Source organism: Pinus tabuliformis, chromosome 7 (assembly GCF_031772625.1).
Source record: "Pinus tabuliformis cultivar Carrire ecotype Pingquan chromosome 7, CPIR1, whole genome shotgun sequence".
Classification (NCBI taxonomy): Eukaryota; Viridiplantae; Streptophyta; class Pinopsida; order Pinales; family Pinaceae; genus Pinus; species Pinus tabuliformis.
The window spans coordinates 547,500,461-547,523,694 of NC_142293.1; the positions used below are offsets into that span (position 1 = coordinate 547,500,461).

A 23,234-nucleotide genomic window follows, 5' to 3' on the forward strand; every position below is an offset into this window, starting at 1 on the left:
GTTTATAAAAGGATTTTCGAAGGTGGCCCACCCCTTGACCTCATTGCAGAGGAAGGGAAAATATTTTAATTGGACTGAGGAGTTCCAACAAAGTTTTGACCAGTTAAGACACTTGTTAACTATCGCACCAATCCTCTGAATAGCTGACCCTTGCAAGGAATTCCTGGTGTGTACCGATGCTTGCCAAACTGGAATTGGAGGCGTTCTCATGCAAGAAGGTCGTGTGGTGGCATATGAGTCACGAAAATTGAAGGACATGAACAATGTTATTCAGCTTATGATCTAGAACTCACCACAATAGTTCATGTGCTGAAAATGTGGTGACACTATCTATTGGGGAAAAAGTTTATTCTTATGACAGATCATAGTAGTCTTACAAACTTTTTCCATCAACCAAACTTGAATGCTCGACAGGCACAGTGGACCGTGTTCCTAAGAGAATTTGATTTTGAAATTAAGTATTTAAAAGGTAAATAAAATCAAGTTGTTTATGCCTTAAGTCGAAAATTAAATTGCATCTACGAAATTTCTTCTAGTAGAATTAAATTTGATTTCACAAGACAAATTGAAGAGGCTGCCCTGAAGGACCTTGAATATCATTTTTTATGGCAGCAAGAAAAGTTGGACAACAACTCTAAAAGAGGATGGGATATGGTGTCAACATTGAGGGCTTGTTGCTGCATAAAGACCACATTTATATACCAAATCAACAAACTGTAGAAAGATTTGTTTTTTATGAATATCACAGAAAACCATATGTTGCACACCCAGGTTATCAAAAGCTAATTACAACAATAAGAAGAGATTATTTTTGGCCATGCATGAAATCGAAAACAACCCGATACCTAGCACAATGCTTAGAATGTCAGCAGGTGAAAGCTGAGCACCAGAATCCAACTAGATTACTTCATCCTTTACCCATTCCTGAGTGGAAATGGGAAATGGTAACTCTATATTTTATCACTGGACTGCCAAAATCAAAAAGACATAATGAATCTATAATGGTAGTGGTGGATAAACTGAGCAAGGCTGCTCATTTTATTCCAGTTCAGTCAACCTAAAAATTGGTGCAAATAGCTAACATTTTTATGAGAGAAATTTTCAGGTTGCCTATTGGTAAGAGATCACTTGGAATGGCCTTCAAAGTGGGAGGAATACATACATTTTGTGGAATTTTTGTACAATAATGCTTATCATGCATCATTGAAAATGAGTCTATTTAAGGTATTGTATGGAAGAAAGTGTCAAATTCCAGTTAACGGCAATAGCCCGGAGGATAAATTTATGTTGGGACCAGACATGCTAAAAGATATGGAAACTAAAATGAAGAGAGTACGGTCTAATTTTAAGGTCGTACAAGACTGACAGAAGACTTATAATGACCGAAAAAGATTTGTTCTGGAGTTCCAGGTTGGGGTTCATGTTTATTTAAGGCTAAAACCCAAAAGTAATATAAGATGGAGTGGATGTACTAAATTTTCCCTGCGGTGATGCATGGTTACCCCTTCTTTACCCACAATATGCATATAGACCTATGCATAAACCATTTGCCCAGGAATTAATATGACCTACCAGGTCAAAACTTTATTAATGGTAATGGTTAAGGCCCTTTTTATTAGAATTCATGCGAAAACACATTAATAGACAAACCAAAGTCTAAACCCTCATTAACTCTTTCTTCGGGACTCGATCACCTCTCATAAACCTTTGATAATCCTTATTCCGCACATATATAACCTTCCCTCTTTAAACATGGGTTACATATATTTTAACACATGAAACATTCCTCCCTTTGATAACTTTGATTTATATATAAACCATCACATATGCGTGCTTAACCCTTTATAACCATTTACAAAAGGAATTAAATACAAAACATACCTTTAACCCTTTATACGACCTTTGCACATTTTTCAAGGTTTCACCTTTATCGCAATTGCTAATTGCAAGTTACTATGGTCATACCACATATATACTCTTAATGCCCCTTTCACTCTGATATGCGACTATTGGAAGCGGTTAAACAACACTTAAGCCTTAAAAGACCCGGCCCATGCACTTTATAGAATACAAAGGAAATACAATAAAGTTCTACTTCGAACCATATAAGCGGATCTCAAAATTTATATGTCCGCACTTATATTTATTGTCATGTCCGTCATGCTTTAGCTGCACTACTTCTCCTCTGATTCCCAATCTCCAATGCCTACGTTCTATCACATCTCCGATCTGCTCGATCTTCGATCGGCCTCACCACTCATCAGCGATATCGCGATGTCGCTATCGGCTTTCGCTATCGGCTTTCGCTATCGCTCCATCAATCTACTCCTAACTTTTGCAATATGCAATTACACCTCAACCGTCAATCAGGCTCACAATCCGATGGTTGACAATTAATCGCATGACTGCCATTGCTTATTCCCTTTGGCCATCCGACAACACTTGAAGGGTTTCCACCAGTGTGATATTCCTCCGTCTCCTCTGCGATTGGATCTGGTCCATTGATTTGTTAGATCCAATGGTTGTTGCTCAACGATACTTCATTCTTTTGTCTACCTCTTCACTTGGCTTTCGTCATTTCTTCAATGTTTTTTGTGGTTCTTATGGTTTTCTTCGGGTTCTAATCCCTTGGTTGTGTCACTGCACACTTCCTCTTGTGCTTTCACTTTGATCCTTCTAATGGATTCAACGATCCATTACACTCCTTTGCCTCTTCTCCTCCTTTGTGGATTTTTCTTGACTCTGCCTGCACATATTTGTATTACGCAAATATTTGATAACACATAATTCATCATCCAACACATGAAATACACATTTATACAGATTCAAATCAATCTTTGGATCTATGAACATAAACAAAAATTACAGAATGAAATCTCTGTCTCTCTGACCTGATTCTTCTTTACAGTGGCCTCTATTTCCTAGTCTACCCGTAGGCTTACACCCCCCAAATGTCTAACTTCCTATTTTCTTTTCAATACATCATTAGCAGTTTATTTATAGCTGGGGAACTGTTCCTCAGTTACTTTTCAGTTGCTAAACAGTTTCTTCAAACTAATTCCTAACTAATCCTAATCCTCTCATGTTCTCCTACATTCAAAAACATTTACAAATATGTCTCACAATATCTATTTAATTCCTATTCTCATTGAAAATCACTCAAAGGCCTAAATAGTTACATTTATTCAATAATTAGGAAACCAACTTCCCTAAAACATAAGACCCCCTATGTCTACTGAAATACAATGACATTGTTGGGCTGAATTCTCCTGCATTAGACTCCCATGGTAGAAAATATTCATGATCTCCTGATCGTGTGTGTTCATAAATTGATAAAAACCTCCAGGGTCCCAAACTTTAGTTTTTAACTATCTGAAAGCTCCGCACCTTTGTTGATGTTGTATGTCTGATGTCTTCTATTTCATCTTCCTCTCCTTGTCAATCAGGTTGATACTCTGATTGATCATGCTTCCTGGTGTCATCACCTTTCTCCCTATGGACTGCTTCATCATCAGCGGCCACAATTCTTCAATTTCTTTTTCAACACATCTTTGGGTTGGTCCATACTTTACCACTTACTTTTTCTTCTCTCTCTTTGTTTCAGGTTATTGCTGCTGTCCACCAACTCTTCAATATGTTGTTCTTCTTCTTGAAGTTGTCAAATGCTATCACGTATTCTTACTCTTCCTCTCATTCTTACTTGTTCTGTTATTCTGGTTGCCTCCCTTTCATTCTTACCCTCTATCAAGATTATCTCTATCTGTACTAAATCCTCACTTTCCAATATTCTCTCCAGCAATTCAACATCTCTATTCCATGGATTAAATTCTTCCATAGAATCTTCTTCTTTCATTTTCATTTGGCTACTCATCTGTGTCAAATTTCTTCCAGCATCTGTAGCTATACCTGTACTCAAAAAAATATTTATTAAAATAGAAAACATATGGCCTCAGTGCCTCTTCTTCCTTTGGCAACACATCAGTATGCTGCTCTGTTTTCTCCTCCTCTATCAGCACATCAGTATGTTGTTTTGAATTCTCAAAAGAATTCATGAGACTGTCAGCTAGTCTCTCCTCCACATCATCTTCTCCAATGATGTCTTCCTGTCTTTGTTCACTGTAGTGAACTTCTTCATTCTCATTCAGTTCTGATTTTACAATCTAAACTTTTACCTTTTTCTCTTCTAGCCTTTCTTCCAAAAGACTTAACTCATGCCACAAATTTTCCATCTCGCTTGGAATTTCTCCCAAAAGTTTTATACAATCCTCACTATCTTCTTCTTTGTCACAAGCATAACTTACTGGTGACACTATTTCTTCATTCGAAAGACAGTCATCATCATACTTTGCTTGGCAACTTTCAGCTTCATTCAAGACAATTCCATAGGATGGTTTGTCTTCTGCAATACCTACATTCACACACAATTTGTCAAGTTTAAACCCACGAGATCTCATGATCTCATTTGATGATTCAGTCATCAAATCCTCTTGTTGTTCCAAGTCCTTTACATGAAATAAAAACACTTCAATGGTCTTCTCCTCAATCCCATCAAGTCCTTTACTTGATTGCTTGATATCCTTCTCTACTTCTTCTTTTATAACAGAATTTAGATTCTGCATATCTTCTTCCTTCTTTATGACAATATTAGAAAATTTTCCTTCTTCGTGTGTTCCACCTGCAACCATACACAAATTATTAGATTTAAAATCACGTGACTCTTTGATCTCACTTGAAGTTTCAGTCTTCAAGTCTTCATCTTTACCCAGAACCTTACCCTGTTCCAGTTCACAAATAGATTCTTCCTTTTCCAACTCAGCCTCTCTGAGTTCTTCCACCTACCACTTTACTTGCTTCTGTTCTATTCTTCTATGTAGCTTAGACCACTTCACTACCTATTTCCTCAAGGCCCAACCTTGTCTTTTGTTTTCCTCAAGTGTCATCCTCAATACATTGAGTTGTTCTTTTATCTCTATAATTTCCTTGTCAATCTCCTATTGACTCATCCTCTTGTCATTTGCCTTGGCAACCTCTTTCTTCATCTTTGTTCTACTGTGGTCTTCCTCTTTCCTCTGTAACAGTTCCATTAGTGCTTCAAGATGGACTATTTTCTCAGCCTTCTCCCTCTCATATTATTCATTAGTCAACTACTCCCATATGCCATTTGCCTTGGCATCTTCTTTCCTCACTTTTCTTCTGTTGTGATCTTCCTCAGAACTTCTATTATGATTATCACTAGTCATCATCCTCTTTATCTCTATGATTTCCTCACACTCACTATGAGTTGCATTAAGCCTCTGCAACAACAAGTCCTCGTTGTTGCCACTCACCTCACCAAGCTTTCCTCTGAACTTGGACTTTTGGCAAGCATTGGTTCTCTATCTCTAGAACCTCTTTGAGCACTTCTCTCTGCTCCTTCTAGGCTTCAACTCATTTGCCTCTTCTACGAACACAATTGTCCTCTTGTACTTCAATCACCATAAAATACTAGGTTCTGACCACCTCTTCTTTCACTCAGAAACTCTTACCAGCTTTCTTCATCTTTTAGCAATTCTACCCACATCCTTTGTGGAATTGCCTTTGTGAGCTGCAACAATACCTTCCTCCTTGCTACATATGCCCCACTAAGCTTCTCTCCTTTGAGCTCAGTCTGTTAGCATTTCTCTGGTTCTTTCCTCTTGAACCAATTGAGCACTCCTCGCTCTAGATTGTTGCAACCTTCTCACCTTCTTATGTTGTTACCTATGTATTAGTGTAAAAACACACATTCTCCAATCTTCAAATCAATTTAAAACAAAACATGTCCTCTCACCTTCAAGATCTTTGCATGATCTTGTTCCACCATTCTCCTGCACTTTGAATGGATTGTTCACTATCTTCTTGCATCTACAAGTTCTACTACACATCACCTTCTGTGTGCTTATTGTTTTTCAGATTAAAATCTGATCTCCCTTGCCTGCATAAACATCTTAAAACATAACTCTGTTCTAAGTTTTCTCAAAGAGCTTTAACTTGCTCTGATACCAAATGATGCAAGGTTACCCTTGCTTTACCCACAATATGCATATAAACCTATGCATAAACCATTTCCCCGGGAATTAATGTGACCTACCAGGTCAAAACTTTATTAATGGTAATAGCTAAGGCCCTTTTTATTAGAATTAATGCGAAAACATATTAATAGAATAACCAAAGTCTAAACCCTCGTTAACTCTTTCTTCGGGACTCGATCACCTCTCATAAACCTTTGATAATCCTTATTCTGCACATATATAACCTTCCCTCTTTAAACGTGGGTTACATATATTTTAACACATGAAACCTTCCTCCATTTGATAATGTTGATTTATATATAAACCCTCACATATGCGCACTTAATCCTTTATAACCATTTACAAAAGGAATTGATCACAAAACATACCTTTATCCCTTTATATGACCTCTGCATGTTTTTCGAGGCTTCACCTTTATCGCAATCGCTCATTGCAAGTTACTATGGTCATACCACATATATAATCTTAATTCCCCTTCGACTCCAATATACGACTATCAAAAGAAGTTAAACAACACTTAAGCCTTAAAAGACTCAGCCCATGCACTTTATAGAATACAAGGGGAATACACAAAAGTTTCGCTTCGAACCATATACACAGATCTCAAAATTTATACGTCCGCACTTATATTTTTCGTCGGGTCTGCCACGCTTCCACTGCGTTGCTCCTCCTCTGATGCCTCTGATCCAATGCATCTCTAATTTGCCCGATATCTGATTGGCCTCACCGCTCATCGGTGATATCACAATGTCACTATTAGCTTTCACTATCGTTCTATCGCTCTGCTCCTAACTATTGCGATATAAGATTACACCTCAATAGTTGATCAAGCTCACGATCCGACGGTTGATGATTAATTGCACGATCTCCATCGCTTATTCCCTTCAGTCATCTGACAACAGTTGAAAGGTTTCTGTCGATGAAATATTCCTCTGTCTCATCTATGATTGGATCTGGTTCATTGATATGTTAGAACCAACAGTTGCTGCTCAACGATACGTCATTCTTTCGTCTACCTCTTTACTTGGTTTTCGCTGTTTCTTCAACATTTTTTGTGGTTCTTGGGATTTCCTTCAGGTTTTGATCCCTTGGTTGTTTCACTGCGCACTTCCTCCTGTGCCTTCACTTTGATCCTTCTAATGGATTCAACGATCCATTACGCTCCTCTGTCTCTTCTCCTCCTTTGTGGATTTTTCTCGGCTCTGCCTGCACATATTTGTATTACGCAAATGTTTGATAACATATAATTCATCGTCCAACACGCAAAATACATATTTATACAGATTTGAATCAATCTCTAGATCTATAAACATAAACAACGATTACAGAATGAAATCTCTGTCTCTTGGGCCTGATTCTTCTTTATAGTGGCCTCTGTTTCCTAATATACCCATAGGCTTACACCCCCCAAATGTCTAAGTTCCTATTTTCTTTCAAATACATCATTAACAGTTTCTTTACAGTCGAGGAATTGTTCCTCAGTTGCTAAATAGTTTCTTCAAACTAATTCCTAACTAATCCTAATCCTCTCATGTTCTCCTACATTCGAGAACATTTACAAATATGACTCACAATATATATTTAATTCCTATTCTCATTGAAAATCACTCAAAGGCCTAAATACTTACATTTATTCAATAATTAGGAAACCAACTTCTCTAAAACACAAGACCCCCTATGTCTACTAAAGTACAATGACATTGTTGAGCTGAATGCTCTTGCATCACACGGTTTTGTGGACATTTCCAAATCATTGCACAAATCAATCCGGTAGTGTATCATCTAGCTTTACCTTGACATATTTGTGTTCATAACATATTTCATGTCTCCTTATTAAAAAAATATATGCATGATCCTAGCCATATAATTCATTGGCAAGACGTTTAGGTAGAGTAATTAAATAAGTTTAAGTTCCTATTTAATATTTTTGGTAGTCTTACCATTATCAACTTGATGTGAATATATTGAATGCAGGTCGAACCAAACTCAGAGTTCATGGTCGAACCCCTGTGTATTCTCAATCAGAGAGAAATTGTATTGCGAAGACGAGTTATCCCCTAGGTTAAAGTGCAATGGAAGCACTTTAGCTCGAAAGAGGCTACCTGGGAGGATGAAAAAGTCATGCAAGAAGCTTACCCAAACCTGTTTCGAGGAGAATGAACATTGAAGACAGTGTTTTAATTGAGAGGGGAAAGATGTGATGACCCCTTGTAATTCTGAATTATTGTAGTTAAATAGTTGCTTCCCCCAAGGATAGTTAAAAGTCAAGGATAACATTCATAAATGAAATATGTGTTGATTTTATTTATAACATAACATGGTTATGTTTTTTTTGTTAACTATGGTTGAAGAGAAATGCTAGAGTAAGCATACCCCAGGTATTTAAGTAGTTATGAGTATTTATCTACTCAGATCCCTTCTGAAAATAAAAAGGCTTCAAGAAATTCCAAGAGGGTATGAAGAACATTAGGCAAGAGAGAGAGGATAAGTACAGAAGTAAAAATGACTCAACAACTAGATGGCTAGTGGAGTCCATTTTGGGAGCTGAGGCTCGGAATCTATGGCTAATTCTAGTAAGGACAAGATATCTTAGAGATGTCGTAAAAGGTTGGTTCAAAACTTCCTAGTGATAGCTAGCTTGGGGGAAAGGCACAATGAATACTGGCCTCATGGCTCGGTGGAGTATTGCTCTTCTCTGTGGTTTGAATTTTGTTCAAGGGAAAAGGTAATTAGAAACAAGAAGTCATTATTCTATAATAAGTTATATTTCTGCATATTTATTGTGGTATGAACAGTGTGAAAAGAATGGCGTACTTCTAAGTATTATTGTGAGTGTGAAAGCATGGTCTTTCTCTCTGTATATTTAGTTTTATCTGATAAAGGAAGTCTGTGTTAGAGTACAGGATATATATATAGATTCTTCCCTTTTCTTTAATACAAGATCAGGTAAGACAAAACAATCTAAATGTTGAAACTCATTAAGATCTGAGGAGATGGCATGGATGAGACTAGCAGAGAACATGGACCATTTCATCCACCTACGAATACTAAGTAAGCCTGGGGACCAAGACATAATTTAAATTAGGAAAATGAGGTAAAGAACTCTGAGAGGGTTAGTTCTAAGCCAACCAACTAGCCAGTCTAGAATAGTCCCTCAAGGACTCAGACATAGTCTCAGGTGTAATAACATGAGATGAAATATAGAAACAACTTATATTAACTAATGTTGTTTGCATGGACAGTTATTCTCATAAAAACATTCGAATAATTTAGCATAAGATTATGACCACTCTACAAACCTTATATTACGTGCTGAGAGTATCTGTCCTTCCACCATTAATATTGAATACTAACAACAACATATCCTATGAAGCACAAGAAGAAATGAAACAACATTCATTACTAGATCACATTGATAGCAAAGATGACACAGTGAGGAAAGAGTGACCATAACCATAAACTAAATAGTCTGGACAGCCGGAAAATAACACGGTTTAGACCATTCCTTGTATCTGAACGAAAGAGGTCCATTTACTACAGAAGAAGTTCAAGTAGAAGCTGTAATGAATTGAAACTAACAGCACCGAGCCATCCAAAATATTAATCGAGTAATAATTACATTGAATGACCACTCGACTGTGTCAAGGGTTCTACTAAAAAGCTAATAGTCCCATAATAAACAAAAGAAAACCCAAAATTCGGGCACCCTGTGGAGAACCCTTGAAGGGCAAACGCAAAATTACACACCTGTAATTCAAGGGAAAATGAAACCCTCATTAATCTTTGCAGAAGTCTGAAACTTGTGGGTATGTGCCCAAGGGGGAAGGATCTAACAAGGAATAGATACAAGGTTACCAAGAACTCGATTAATGATAACCTCAAAAGAAAATCCGACGGCTACGCAAACGAAAGCTTACCTGTAGATAAATAGGGTTCATCTGGAAATTCTCCATGCGCTGGGGTATCAAGAAGCCATTAGAAAACATAAAAGAGAACCCTTTGAGAGAACTCAGCAGGCGCAAGGCATAGCAGAGATGAACCGTTCAAGAAGCAAAGGATTATCGGCTGCAAGAAGGGACGAGCCTTGTTGGATGAGCGAGAGCAATAAGAGAACCCTTGAAGCGAACCCAAGCCCAGCTTTTGCGCGCGACTGTAGAATCCTGGATAAACATCCAGGAATGTATTAAGTAATAAGATTGGGGCTACGACAATGCTGTAACGGAAAAAAGAGGTGAATGACCCTTACCACTTAGTTTCGGATGTGAGAGACGACCGGGTTTAGCTCGTTTGCACTCTAGAATTGCTGAAGGACACTAGGGTTTGGAGGGATTCAAACCCTAAGGTGTTAAAGCACTTCACCGGAGGCAGGACACCAAAAACCAAACAAAGCAAATGACGTCGGAGTGAGAGGGGTTGGGCCAAGTTAGTTTTTCGACCCCTTTACGGTTAACTCTTAGCTGTCTCATGAGATGACCAGATGTAAACCATTTATGGAACAGAAATCCCAAGTCTATGATGCCAAGTGGACAGAGCTGGTGAAACTTAGAGAGGCCTCTACACTGGCATAATAATTAATAATTAATATATTAAACGAGCTAGAGTATAATCAACTATATCACGATGATCGATATATTAAGGTTTTCATTGCATAATGATAACAACAATGTGAACCAGTGGTTTGTATATAATGATAGAAGTGTATTAGGGAAATTATCGGAACCATAATTACCATGGTAAACTTTATTCTACACCGTTGTACTACATTTCCTTTGCACGAAGTGCTTTCCTTGTTTATATGTATATATTTGGTGGTAAAAAGAAAAAAAAAAAATTGTGGACAGGTTCGCTATGATAGCGTCATTGCTGGATCATCTATCTATGATGGAATACAAGGTGGAGTTCTTAGGATTGGGAACTGCGTAGTTTCTTCGAATTTCCCCCTCATTTCCTATGAGGACATCTAGCTGAACCATCCTAAGCATACTGAGTGCATATTGTTCAAAGAAGTAGGTCTAGTTAAGAGAAAAAACTATTAACAATCTGTTGCCTGCAGTTGTCACTGTAGAGATCCTCATCAGATGTGAAAAGACCTTCTTCGTTCTGCAGATCAATGTAATATTTTTCATCGAATAGATTTGGAGTATCTCTAGGTTTGTGGTGTTTACAATGGAGTTGGTTGGACATCTCGCGTCAAGTTCCTTTCCTAATGTAGCGTTGAGGGTGGGATTCTAGGATTCTACTTATAATTTATTATAATACAATTAAAACTCTATATATGAGAGAAAACTCTGTTTTTTCCAAAATAAAATATATATATATATATATATTTAACTTTTCAATATTATAAAGAAACATCTATTTAATATATCATAAAAAAGCTAGCTTCATGTCAGTCTTTCCACCAAAATTATGCATTTAAATAGAATAAAACTTTTCAGCACTAAATTGATGTTTTATCAATAATTTTATTTGTGAAAATAAATATATAAATAATTATCAAATTAATATTTTTTCAGCACTAAATTGATGTTTTATCAATAATTTTATTTGTGAAAATAAATATATAAATAATTATCAAATTAATATTTTTTGAAAATAATAGTGAGGAAATTTACTAAATAAATATTTTATAATTCATAGCATACAAATATATAGTGAAAAAAAAAATAATTGAAAATAAATAACTAGTCTACCAAGTATACTGATTAATGAAAAACCTATGTTGATATTAAAATGAAATATGATCATATCAAAAAGAAAAAAGAATCTTTTTTTAAATATTATTTTAAAATTAAATGAAGAGAAATGTTAAAAAATCTATAATTATTCTATATAGATATTACTAAATTAATGAAAAATGAAACTTTTTATTTATTTTGATATAAAATACAAAATGTTTATGATAATCTATGTAAAATTATTATTATAATATTTTATAATCCACTAAAAAATATTAGTAAATTATAAGTGCACTTATTTTTATAAATAAATAGGAAATTTATGTCTCCATAGCCTTAATCCATACCCTTATTCTCTTAGACCTAAAATATATAGTAATTCATATGTTGGTATTAGTACTCTTTATTCCATGAGTTTTGTATGATAGGCCTCAATGCCTTACAATTATCTCAATCTTCAAATGTATGCATCTCACATGAGATTTTAGGTAGGAATTAGCAGAACCTATTTAGGTGGTTTGTGGATAAACAACTGCATGGTTATACTTGTCCTACATAGTGAAATCTTTTCTTTTTTCATTTAGTGTAGTTGATACTTTAGACGATAGAATGATTAATTTTGATATCAATAAAGACAAGCCTTATCTTCCTCCTCCTTAATTTGATTTGAACCTCATGTCAATATTAAGAACATTGTAATTCATCGTTACATCATCAACGAGCATATATCCACTTGCATTATTTCTACTAGTGTCCTAGAGAAGCTAGGATCTACCAAGATTGTACCATCTGTAATCACGCTCTAGGTGTATGATGGCTAATATACCCAACTTGAAAGGTTGTATTAGAATTTTTGCCACGAGTTGATTGGAAAGGAAGTTTCAATTGGGCTTTAGGTTGCAGATATTCAGTTATGCTAAAACATCCATTTATGAGATTGTTAGACATATGTAATATATCCATTTTGTAGGGGCCTTCCCTAAGGCACTTTTTTTTGAGCTATAAATAATAAAATTAAGCTTAGATCACAACCTTAGCAAAATAAGTATTTAACTAATCATTAGCTAGAAACAACCATACCAAGATCATGAAACATCTTAAATATCCTCAAATATTGGAGAGGTATTAAGGCATTTACATCAAACATCCACAAATTACATATCATCTATTTTATTTACATTTTACAAGCCATATATACACCAAAATCATGTAATAGAACGTCATGGATACAACATGTATTGTTCACCTCGGAGAGGAGATTCAATCTTGTCCTTGCTAATTCTTGCACTCGTTTCCTATTGTGCACGTCCAAGTGTAAATATTTATGTGCTCCAACCGAATGTTAGTGGCCCACCGGTTGACCACCCAGCCTACTCCTTGGGTACTCTTCTTCCCTGCAGAGCCCCGAGCTACAATGGGGTTATATAGTAGAGGAAATATGCTAGCTGATAGAGGTGAGAACTTCTTGGCTCAAGAGTCCCCTCTCTAAAGACCTCTACGTCACCAAACTCACTATAGTTGATAGTCACACACAATAATATAATCTCATCCATCCAACAATAAGTTAAGCAAAATGCCCCTTCTCCCATGGCTTGCTCATTCTTTTATGAGAGGTTTCATAGGTGACACTTGGGACTTCATCCGTAACTAAATATTTTTATATTAATTCAAATGTTTGACTATTCACCCATCTATGTGTCACCCTCTCACAAAGGTTGTCCAAAATAGTTTACTTAAATTTTAATTCAAAAATAATATATTTCCTCACTCTAACAAGAAACTCTATTTCTTCTACTAGTTTTCTCTTCATCCCCCTTTTCTACTCCTCATTTTTTGTTTATTATTATAGTCAACTGAGAAGTCTCAGATTTAGTCCCCCAACTACCTCCTAATTTAACTCAATTTGCCTCTTAGATGGATATTATTATGTTGGCTCTTGTCACATGGAGGTTCTCTAGTATTCTCTAATTTAATTCATTAATCTTTATTTTTATTCACTACCCTCTTTGCTTAATGAAGTTTAACTGCTTTAGGATTAATATTTCTAATTAACTCTATGTCCCTCTTCCCCCACCTTTAAAATACTTATGTACATTATCTACCTAATATTTTCAAACATGGGAAGGGTAGAGTTCTCAAGATATATAATTTTTTTTATTTATTCCTATCCTCCCTTTACCTGACGTTTTATTCTTGATTTAATTGCAATGGTTCTAATACCTCATTTACCACCTTATGTGAATTAATAGGATTTTCATACCTTAGTTATATTTACTAGTTTTCTTTTTATGCTAAGGGTGCCAAGTCGATCGTGCCCTTCAAGAAATTCCATTTGAAGTTCCAAGGGTGCCACACTTAACAATTGTTTCTTGATGCCAAGGATGCTAATTCGGTGGTGCCATTCAAGAACTTCCCTTGAAGTTCTAAGGGCGACATGTTTTTTTTGCTTCAAGCATCTAGTGGCTAGGAGGAGAAGATATAGGTGCAACGATAGAGACCATTATCATCTCTCGTGTTTCCCTCTATAGTGAGACTAATGATAATGGGGATTAAAGAATCTTCCTCGATGCACTCCCCCTAGTAAAATCCTCACGAGTGGCCTAATCTGGGGCCTTCCCCCCTGACATCGTGATCTTTAAAGTGAAGGTATCCCAACCCTTCCAACCCAAGTCACAATGGGAGTGATAGTAGGTGAAATTAGGGATGATGTCCCACCCCTCCCATGAAGTTCCATCTATCTTTACAACACCATCACCCATATCTGTCATTCGTCCAAGCAACTAACATGTGTCTGCAACCATTAATATTTCAATAGAATTTATAACAAAATTCATAATGAACTTTAAAATTAAAAAAAAAGAAAATCAATCTCATCAAACCATATGTCCTCTACTCATGACATGTGAGTGCATCTAGTTGTCTCCTACCATACTTGATAATCATTAGTAATAAATTTCACAGTGTTAGTCATTGACATAATAACATATATTAAATCATTAACATGACATAATCATCCACATCGTTGTTCACCATGAATTAGAACTAATGTAAGTATCCAACATAATGAACGCATCCATCACAACTATCATCGTCATAATATCAATAGAAAAAATACATACTCGTCATATTTATCATCATCATAACATCGACTAGGAAATAAACACATACATCACAACTATCATCATCATAACATCAATTAGGGAACAAACACATCCATCATCATTATCATCATCATAACATCAAGTAGGAAACAAACACACCCATCACAACTATTTTCATCATAATATGAACTAGATGACAACACAACCATCACATCAACTAATAGTAGAGTCAAGTGCTCAGATCCTCAACCTCGGGTCCTCAAACAATAATGTGTGAGAATTAAGGCTAAATCAATGCCAATTTCATATCAAGGGTAGTCAACTAGAGCGAGGCACTACACATTTGATTATTGTTTCTACCATACCATGAGCTTCACCTATGGAGTGAAGCTTATTACTATCTACCAACTAGTTGTGAGGTAAAATCCAAACTCAATATTTATAGCCTTGTATTTCCTTCAATGTATAGGAACTAGGTTATCTCCACATTCGCTAATTTTTCCTAAAATATTTGAGGGTACAACATTCCTAGCACTTACTGTGGTCTCTCAAGAATAATGAAATCCATAGATCCATCTAATGTTTGTATACTAACAATGTTCCAACAAATTGTAGCATTTAAACTTTCCTCATTTGATGAATCATCCCTACAATTTCCTATTGAGTCCACTATTATTATAACTTGAACACCAATATGTCATGAAAGTCTCATATATAGTTGTCACTTTTCTAAAAAACCCTTCTCACATATTCCCTAGGAAAACTACATGCTCCCATGATGGAAAATTAAATCTTCCCAATCTCACTTTTCGTCTACCTATGTGGTAATCCATGAAGGCATCTTATTCCCTCATTACCACCCATCAGTTGGTTTAACATGTGTATCCCATTAATTTTACACTTCTTTCATTTAGAAAATCTAAAAAATGCAACCAATTTTCACCATGATTAGGAATGGATGGAGTGGTGGTGCAAGGATGAAATGGTTCATGCCACCATAGTCTCTAGACAAGATATGGAAACCCTAACCACCGAACCTATAGGTATACCTCCTTGTGGTTTATACAATCTCACAAACCATTTAACCAATTACTATCCACTTAATTGAAAATTACATGACCTATTTAATTATGGTAATTCACAAACCAAATCATCTTCTCCTATTGTGGATGATTTCCTCATATTGTCTACAATTTCCACTAAACGTTATATACCAATGATTCTTGCATGTTGTGTGATACTTGTGGTCATTAATTTTACCATTACATAAAAATAACTTAGCTTTAAAATTCCCTCTTGATTGTTTGTCATCCCAATTCTACCCTGAAGGATAATCCATCTCCATTTTAGACAATGCTTCCCTTTAACATCAAAACTTATTTTGGGAAGAGGCCAACATAATTGTTAAAATCAATAGATATATGACACTGACTCTCTTAAACATAGAGTGACTTGTATTGGATTTCAAAGAAATTTGCAAAAGATTATTTTTCAATTTGACTAAAAAATTGCAAGTTTTGTTCCACTATATAATTAAAATCACAATGTCCTATAAGTTCTTAAACCATGTGACAAATAAAAACAAGAACATGTGCACATTACTCTTACAATTTTACAAGTACGACTACAAACACAAGCATAAATCACACTTCTAGGATTAAAATTATAGAAAGAGACACATTACAATTTTTTCAATAAAATAAAAAGTCAAAATTTTCATCTTTTTCCATTCTTATTTTAACTTATTGACACCTTAGTGAGGAAGGTGTCATAGTAAATAGTTGTGACTCAAGAGGCAAGAGATTTCAATTCCTAGTAGGAACTAGGTCATTAATTGAATTAGCAGTATCCATTGATGACGACTTTTCATTTGAACAAGAGGGAATTCCACTTCTACAAGCTCCCTCAAAGAGAAAAGCTTTGTATATGGTACTTCTACTTTATACCAATAAAGTGTGGATACCAAAATTGACACATCCAATTCTTGGCTTACCTCATTATAATAAATGTTAGAAGCATCATTATAAGTAAAGTTAGAATTTGGTTGTTCATTTAGATCATTCTAATCAATGTCAATATCTAAACCTAGTTTCATTAAAATTCTCTATAATAGACATTCTCTAAAATCTGATCACTATATACGTAATGGGGAGGTAGATTTGTTTCTACTATATCCCTAAAACACAATCAATCAAGTAGGTAGGTAGATTGATTTTTTAATGTATTGTTAAAAGACATATTGAATACCACCATTCCTCTACACACTTATAGTTTTAAGATAAGAGATGATCCATTGCAAACATGATAATTAATTAGCTGAGAGCTATTATCTAAATGTTTACCTTCATGAACAAGGCATTGTTGGGAAGTAAGAATATCCAAACTATGTTCCAATTTCTTCCTTAAATCCACCACATAGTTATTTAGATCCACTGAAATGAATGTATTTCCTTGAGAGAGACATTATCATAGCTTGAATCATTTCTTGGTATAACGATCTATAAAAACAAGTTGTTCGAAATGTTTTTCATCCAACACTCAACATGCACACAGTTTGTCAATTTCTTGCTAACCATACAAAAATTCACATGCAAGAATTTTGTGAAACAATTTCCATATCATATTTTATACAAACACCTAACAAGTGAATCCTTTATGATATGAAACATAATATTCTTATTCTTAGATTGAAGATTTGGCTTAGGATAATAAGGAAGAATAAGGTCGATTCTAGTGATATCTTTTGGCATAGTAGGGGCTTTGGTGACAACTAGGATGCCAATGAAAACCTTTTTTTTTCCATTTCTACTTGCATCTCATTATTGAATGTGAAATCACACTCATCTATTTTAACAAGGAAATCATTATCATCTCTCTCAGATGCATCCCATCTGTAGCCACTAGCAGACTGTAATTTTGTAGGAGACACCTTGTGACTTGATGTCAGCCATTTTTTGAGGCATTCAAATCATTTTTGAGCCATCATCTCTTGAATGTATTCCGCCTAGTATAGTTGGGGGTTTTAGGTAAAATTTATGTTCATATGCAAAGCAGGGCATGAATTAAACACCTAGACCAATATTATCTCTAGTTCATAATGGGTGGGAATGTGACATTTAAGAGTAGGATTGGATATGGTGGCTTTTGTCTGATTTTATGATTATAAACTGTAAAATAGTTTCTTCTTTGGTCCTTTTTGCCATATTTCTTTTAAAATACTTCACCCTTTTATAAGGTTGTGCCTAAGTGATGATATAAAGTAAAATAATGCATAATTAACCTAATATCTCCACCCACCCTAGGCTCATATGTTAAATGTAAAAAACAATATATTTTACCTAACATTTTTCCTAGTCCCACCATACATGAGAGTGAGAATGGTAGAAAATATTGGATAAAACATGTCTATGGGAGATATTGGGCAAACTCGGTAATACATGTCAACATGAGAGTAGGTGTAGAGATAGATATAAAGTAAAATATTGTCTAGTAGGTAAAATATATGAATATGAAAATGGTGTGGGTCACATATTAGACAAAAAATGTCAATAGAAGGGTAGGGGTCATGATAGTAGGTGTAGAGATAGATATAAAGTAAAATATGGTCTATTAGGTAAAATATATGAATATGAAAATGAAATGGGTCACATATTAAACAAATCATGTCAATAGTAAAGTAGGGGTCAAGGCAAATATAATGTCAAATATGACATATTTCCTTAATATATGTACATACCACTTTATTATAAAAACTAAACTTTACCATCATTAAAAAACAATTAAAAACTCTTATTTTCCCCAATAAAACATATTGAAATTTTAAATATTATGAAAAAAAATATTCAATATATCATAAACAATTAAATACAGGTCAATTATAATATCTTTCTATCAATATAATACATTTCAATTAAATAAAGAATTTCAAAATTAAATACATATTTTACCAATACAATGTATACAAGTTATTAAATTGCAACAAAATCATTGAACATATTATAAAACAAAATCATTGAACATATTATAAAATTAATTATTCACGATAGAAATTATATATATATTTTACAACATTGTGATTTAGTTTAACATAAAAATATTATTAATCACAAAATCCAATAATAAAAAGAGTAAAAATTTGTTAAAGCTTAACCTTCCAACAAAATAAAATAGTATTAAAGATAAAATATTTTTAAATAAAATAGAAAATATTAAAAAATAATTATATTATTTAAAAAGGTTATGTTTTCATTAAATAAAATAGAAACAAAACATATCAAAAAGGAAAAGAGAAATGAGGAATTAAGAAAAGTTTTTGAAAAAAGATAATTATTCCATCAAAAATCAAAGTAAACATTATAGTTATATTAATGCAAAATGTGCGTTTCTTATCATCCATGTGAAATTGTTATGAATTCACAGGTGAACGGTCATATCGATAAATAGGACGATGTTATAAAAAATGCTGAGAGTCAATTGTTTTTGGGACATCTTCATTGGGATTGGGTTATTAAATGGAATAGGCATCCAACAGTCATAGGTTTCCTGTATTGTCAAGAATAATGATTGTCAAGGATAAACTGAGCATAATTTTAACAAAACTGAGAGTTACTTGTTAACCTTTTGAGGCGTTCCTATTGAGAGGAATGGATCCCAGGAAATGTAGGAAACTAGAAGTGTGCTGAAGTGAGAAAGATATGTCGGATATTGGCTCAAAGGAGCAGGAATAGCTGGTAGCAAAGGCCATTGATGGAGGAGGTGTGGCAAAGTGAAGTGAGGCCCACTAAACCTCGCAGGTTTAATGATTGGACTTATTTTATCATATTCATACAAAATATCAACTTATTTATATCCCTGAGTAAACGTATTGCAACTGAGACTCATGAGCAAAACGGGAGGAAATGAAACAAAATGGAGTGTTTCGATCAAAGTTCAGAGAGAAATTCAAACGGGTGAAAGAAATGGTCTCTAAAACTTTGTTACGAAAAAAATTCGAATTAATCAACATGTGAATGCAAGGGGAACAACGGGAATTAGGTTGACACACAATATTGTCATAACTCATATTGTTGAAACCTGAATTTTTTTTAATGAATGTCGATCTTCCTTATTAATTTCTTTGAGCGTAATTAGGCCGATAGGCCTTCCTTTGAAAGAGACTTTCGTCGTCCTTTTGTTTCGAACATTGAAACCTGGCGTCCACATTCAGCGGGCATTCAGCGGGAAATTGTTCATATGTGTCGTGCAATTTCTGTTTATTCTCAGCAATTTCGGAGAACAAGCGCCACCCTTCTTCTTTCCACTGACATCTGTGCGCATTTTCAAGATATTCGTCATGGTCTCCTTCAATTATTCGTTTCCGCTCATTCTGGAACCGTCTGCATTAACTTGGTCGATGTCGGTGCCATGGCCTACAGTCACTCGGGCCAGCCTCTACTCACACCCAGGCATGCTTTCTGTTCTCAATTTGTTGTTCTTGAATATTTTTAGATTAGATTTGTTTTTATAGTCAGAGGTTCTTGGATCTCTTTTGTTGTAGTTCTGTTTTTTTTAGTTTGGGGTTCTTGAATTTTGCAGAGCTTTCGGAGTTATGGATGACATATTTTGCATATTCGAGGGTATCTTGGATAATGTAGTGGTGTTGAGACAACAATATGATCTCAACAAATCTGCAGATGAAGTGGCGATTATCATAGAAGCTTATCGGACTCTCAGAGATAGGGGTCCTTACCGTGCAGATGAGGTCGTTAGAGATCTATTGGGGAAGTTTGCCTTCATTCTTTATGACTCCACTTCCGAGGCTCTCTTTACAGCAGTTGTACGCTTTCTTTCTCATCCCTTCCCTTTTTGTGCTTTATTTTGTATTTTTCCATTGAACTATTTGACATAAACACTTCTATTGTTCCCATGTCAACCCTGCTTCATCGCACATTTCCTTCAATGCTTCATGCTACATACCTTGCTCAGATAATAAATGAGGGATTCCAATATTTCGCCTTTCGTAGTCGTTTCTAGGGAATCGATTTTCTTGACCCTGCGGTTGAGAGGGGATAAGGGGCGTTTTGAAAAATTATAAGACCCTCCTGCTTGTTTTATTTAGTCCATAGATTTACCATTTTCTAGCCTGGACACGCTCACACTGCAGACTCCCTCCAATCTGGTCTGTGTTTTTGGAGTATCTTCACATTCGTAGATGGCATATGATGATTTCTTGATCCTACAGTTGACAGAGGATAGGGCTCGTTTTGAAAAAATATAAGACTCTGTTTGTTTGATTTAGTCCATAGATTTACCATTTTACTATCCTGGACACGCTCACACTGCAGACTCCCTTCCATCTGCTATATTTTCTGGAATACCTTAACATTAGTACATGGTGTGCGATGAGAAGAATTTCACAGAGCACATGGGAAGCTTATGAAACCCCCCCTTTGATAAGAATCTTTTAAGAAATTCAAATTACCAACCCCAAGATAAAGTATTATGACTCTCCAATTAGCTTGTATTATGACTCTCCAATTAGCTTGTGGCCTAAGGGTAAGGTGGAGAATTTACGAGGCTTCCAGTGAATTCGTGGTCTTCAGGTTCCATCCTCACTGGAAACAGTGTGGCAACAACATTTTGTAGCGTCCATTAACCTGCATTCTGGATCTAGTGCTTTGAAGGCGTTGACTTTTACAATGTGGATATTTCTGAAATGAAGTGGTAGTTGAAGTTATGTACTCTGTTTTTAAATTAGAGAAAGTATATATATATATATATATATATATATATATATATATATATATATATATATATATATATATATATATATATATATATATAGTCACTTGTGGACAATTTACGGGACAAATTGCCAAATTCATGACTTTCTATCTGATCCCAGAGTCCAGATGACAAAAGCTATCCATTGTAAGATCCTATGAAAAATTCTATCCATGGTAAAAGGTCATCTGCATTTGTCATCATAACTAAAACTACCCCACTGATCATTGCTGATTCATGCAGCAGTGTTGGCCTTTTCTAAAGAAATGTTGTAATCTAAAGAAATATATACTTGGTGGTTATCCTTACAGCCATTATTAGAATATTGGGTTGACCAATAATGACTGTAATGACATTGGGCTTATCCGATTTATTTTACAACAAACTACCCCTCACTGATCATTGCTGATTCATGTAGTAGAGTTAGCCTTTTCCCATAGCGTTTCTCTAATTATTTGTTTTGGGAGAGGGAAGGGGGAAGATTAGTTATTTATAATCAGATGGGCTACTGGCACCTATTACCTTGAAAATTCTGCTCATATGATCTATCATAAGCTGCACTTCCAATTTTCCAATAACAGAATGGTGCCCTGAGTATTTATTTGAACATATTTTGTTCCCATATAAAATATTAAGCATTCCTTGAAATTGTGGGTTTCTTGACTTTTGATCAATAACTATTTGTTTTGCTAGGATGCTGATGATTCAGTGCCTTTCTTCTGGGGCACTGCAGCTGATGATTACCTTGTACTATCTGATGAGCCAAATGTCCTGAAAGAAGGATGTGGAAAATCTTTTGCTCCATTTCCCCGAGGTAATATAGGACTGCTAAATTAGAGCTTATCTGTTTTTTAGCTATCTGGCACATGAAAGTGTAGCTGAATGTTGGCTATAGAGCCTCTAATGTAATATCGGTTGTTGCATTTGCCTTCGCAGGTTGTTACTTCTCTACATCAGGTGGATTGCAGAGCTTTGAACATCCTTTGAATAAGCTGATGCCAATGCCTCGTGTTGATAGTGCATTTGGCAATAGGAGGATCTCTTCCTCTGGCTGGGTAGAATCCTCTCATGGCAAGCTCATTACTAATACTTCGCAAGAGTTCACGTATGATAATTTAATGACTTTTCAAGCACTTGGAGAGCAACAGATTGTGAACCAAACGATAGCAACCAATAGTAAGGTTATTGTAGAGGCAGCCACAGGAATAGAATTATCCTCTGAAGTTGATGACTTCTTCACTTTATATTTAGATTTCAATTCTCCTATGGCTGTAATAAATGTTTCAAATGCACTTAATAAAAATGTATCCATTGTTGACTCTAGTGGAATGTTCTTCAGCTCTCTGAATAATAATCAAAATGCAGGGGGAGACGATACAATCACCAGCACCCAACAGACGTACAATTATCAAAGCACTCAAGGTTGCTATTCCAAGCAAGTTAAAGCAATCAACTCAGCACTTGGGATCAAATCCCACAAAGCAATTCTATACCTGCTCTTCAAATTCCTTCAAGCTTTTGAAAGTAAAACCAATGAATTATCAATATAATTTTACAATAATAAAAAACAATTAGAAGGCCTTTAGCGAGCTCAAATTGCTCATCCGTTAGGCTTGAACCAACATCTCTTCTAGAGAAATTCA

At 35.2% G+C, this 23,234-nt stretch overlaps 1 protein-coding gene across 1 annotated transcript in view; it reads left to right on the forward strand.

Moving 5' to 3' along the window:
- Nucleotides 1–23,234, forward strand: part of LOC149248515 (uncharacterized) — a 36,505-nt gene that overhangs the window by 11,987 nt on the left and 1,284 nt on the right. Inside the window, exons 3-6 of the mRNA XM_089450309.1 lie at nt 20,036–20,273; nt 20,404–20,644; nt 22,285–22,405; nt 22,528–23,030. Of these exons, the coding sequence (XP_089306435.1) occupies nt 20,036–20,273; nt 20,404–20,644; nt 22,285–22,405; nt 22,528–23,030 (1,103 nt within the window). The remainder of the gene's footprint in view (nt 1–20,035; nt 20,274–20,403; nt 20,645–22,284; nt 22,406–22,527; nt 23,031–23,234) is intronic.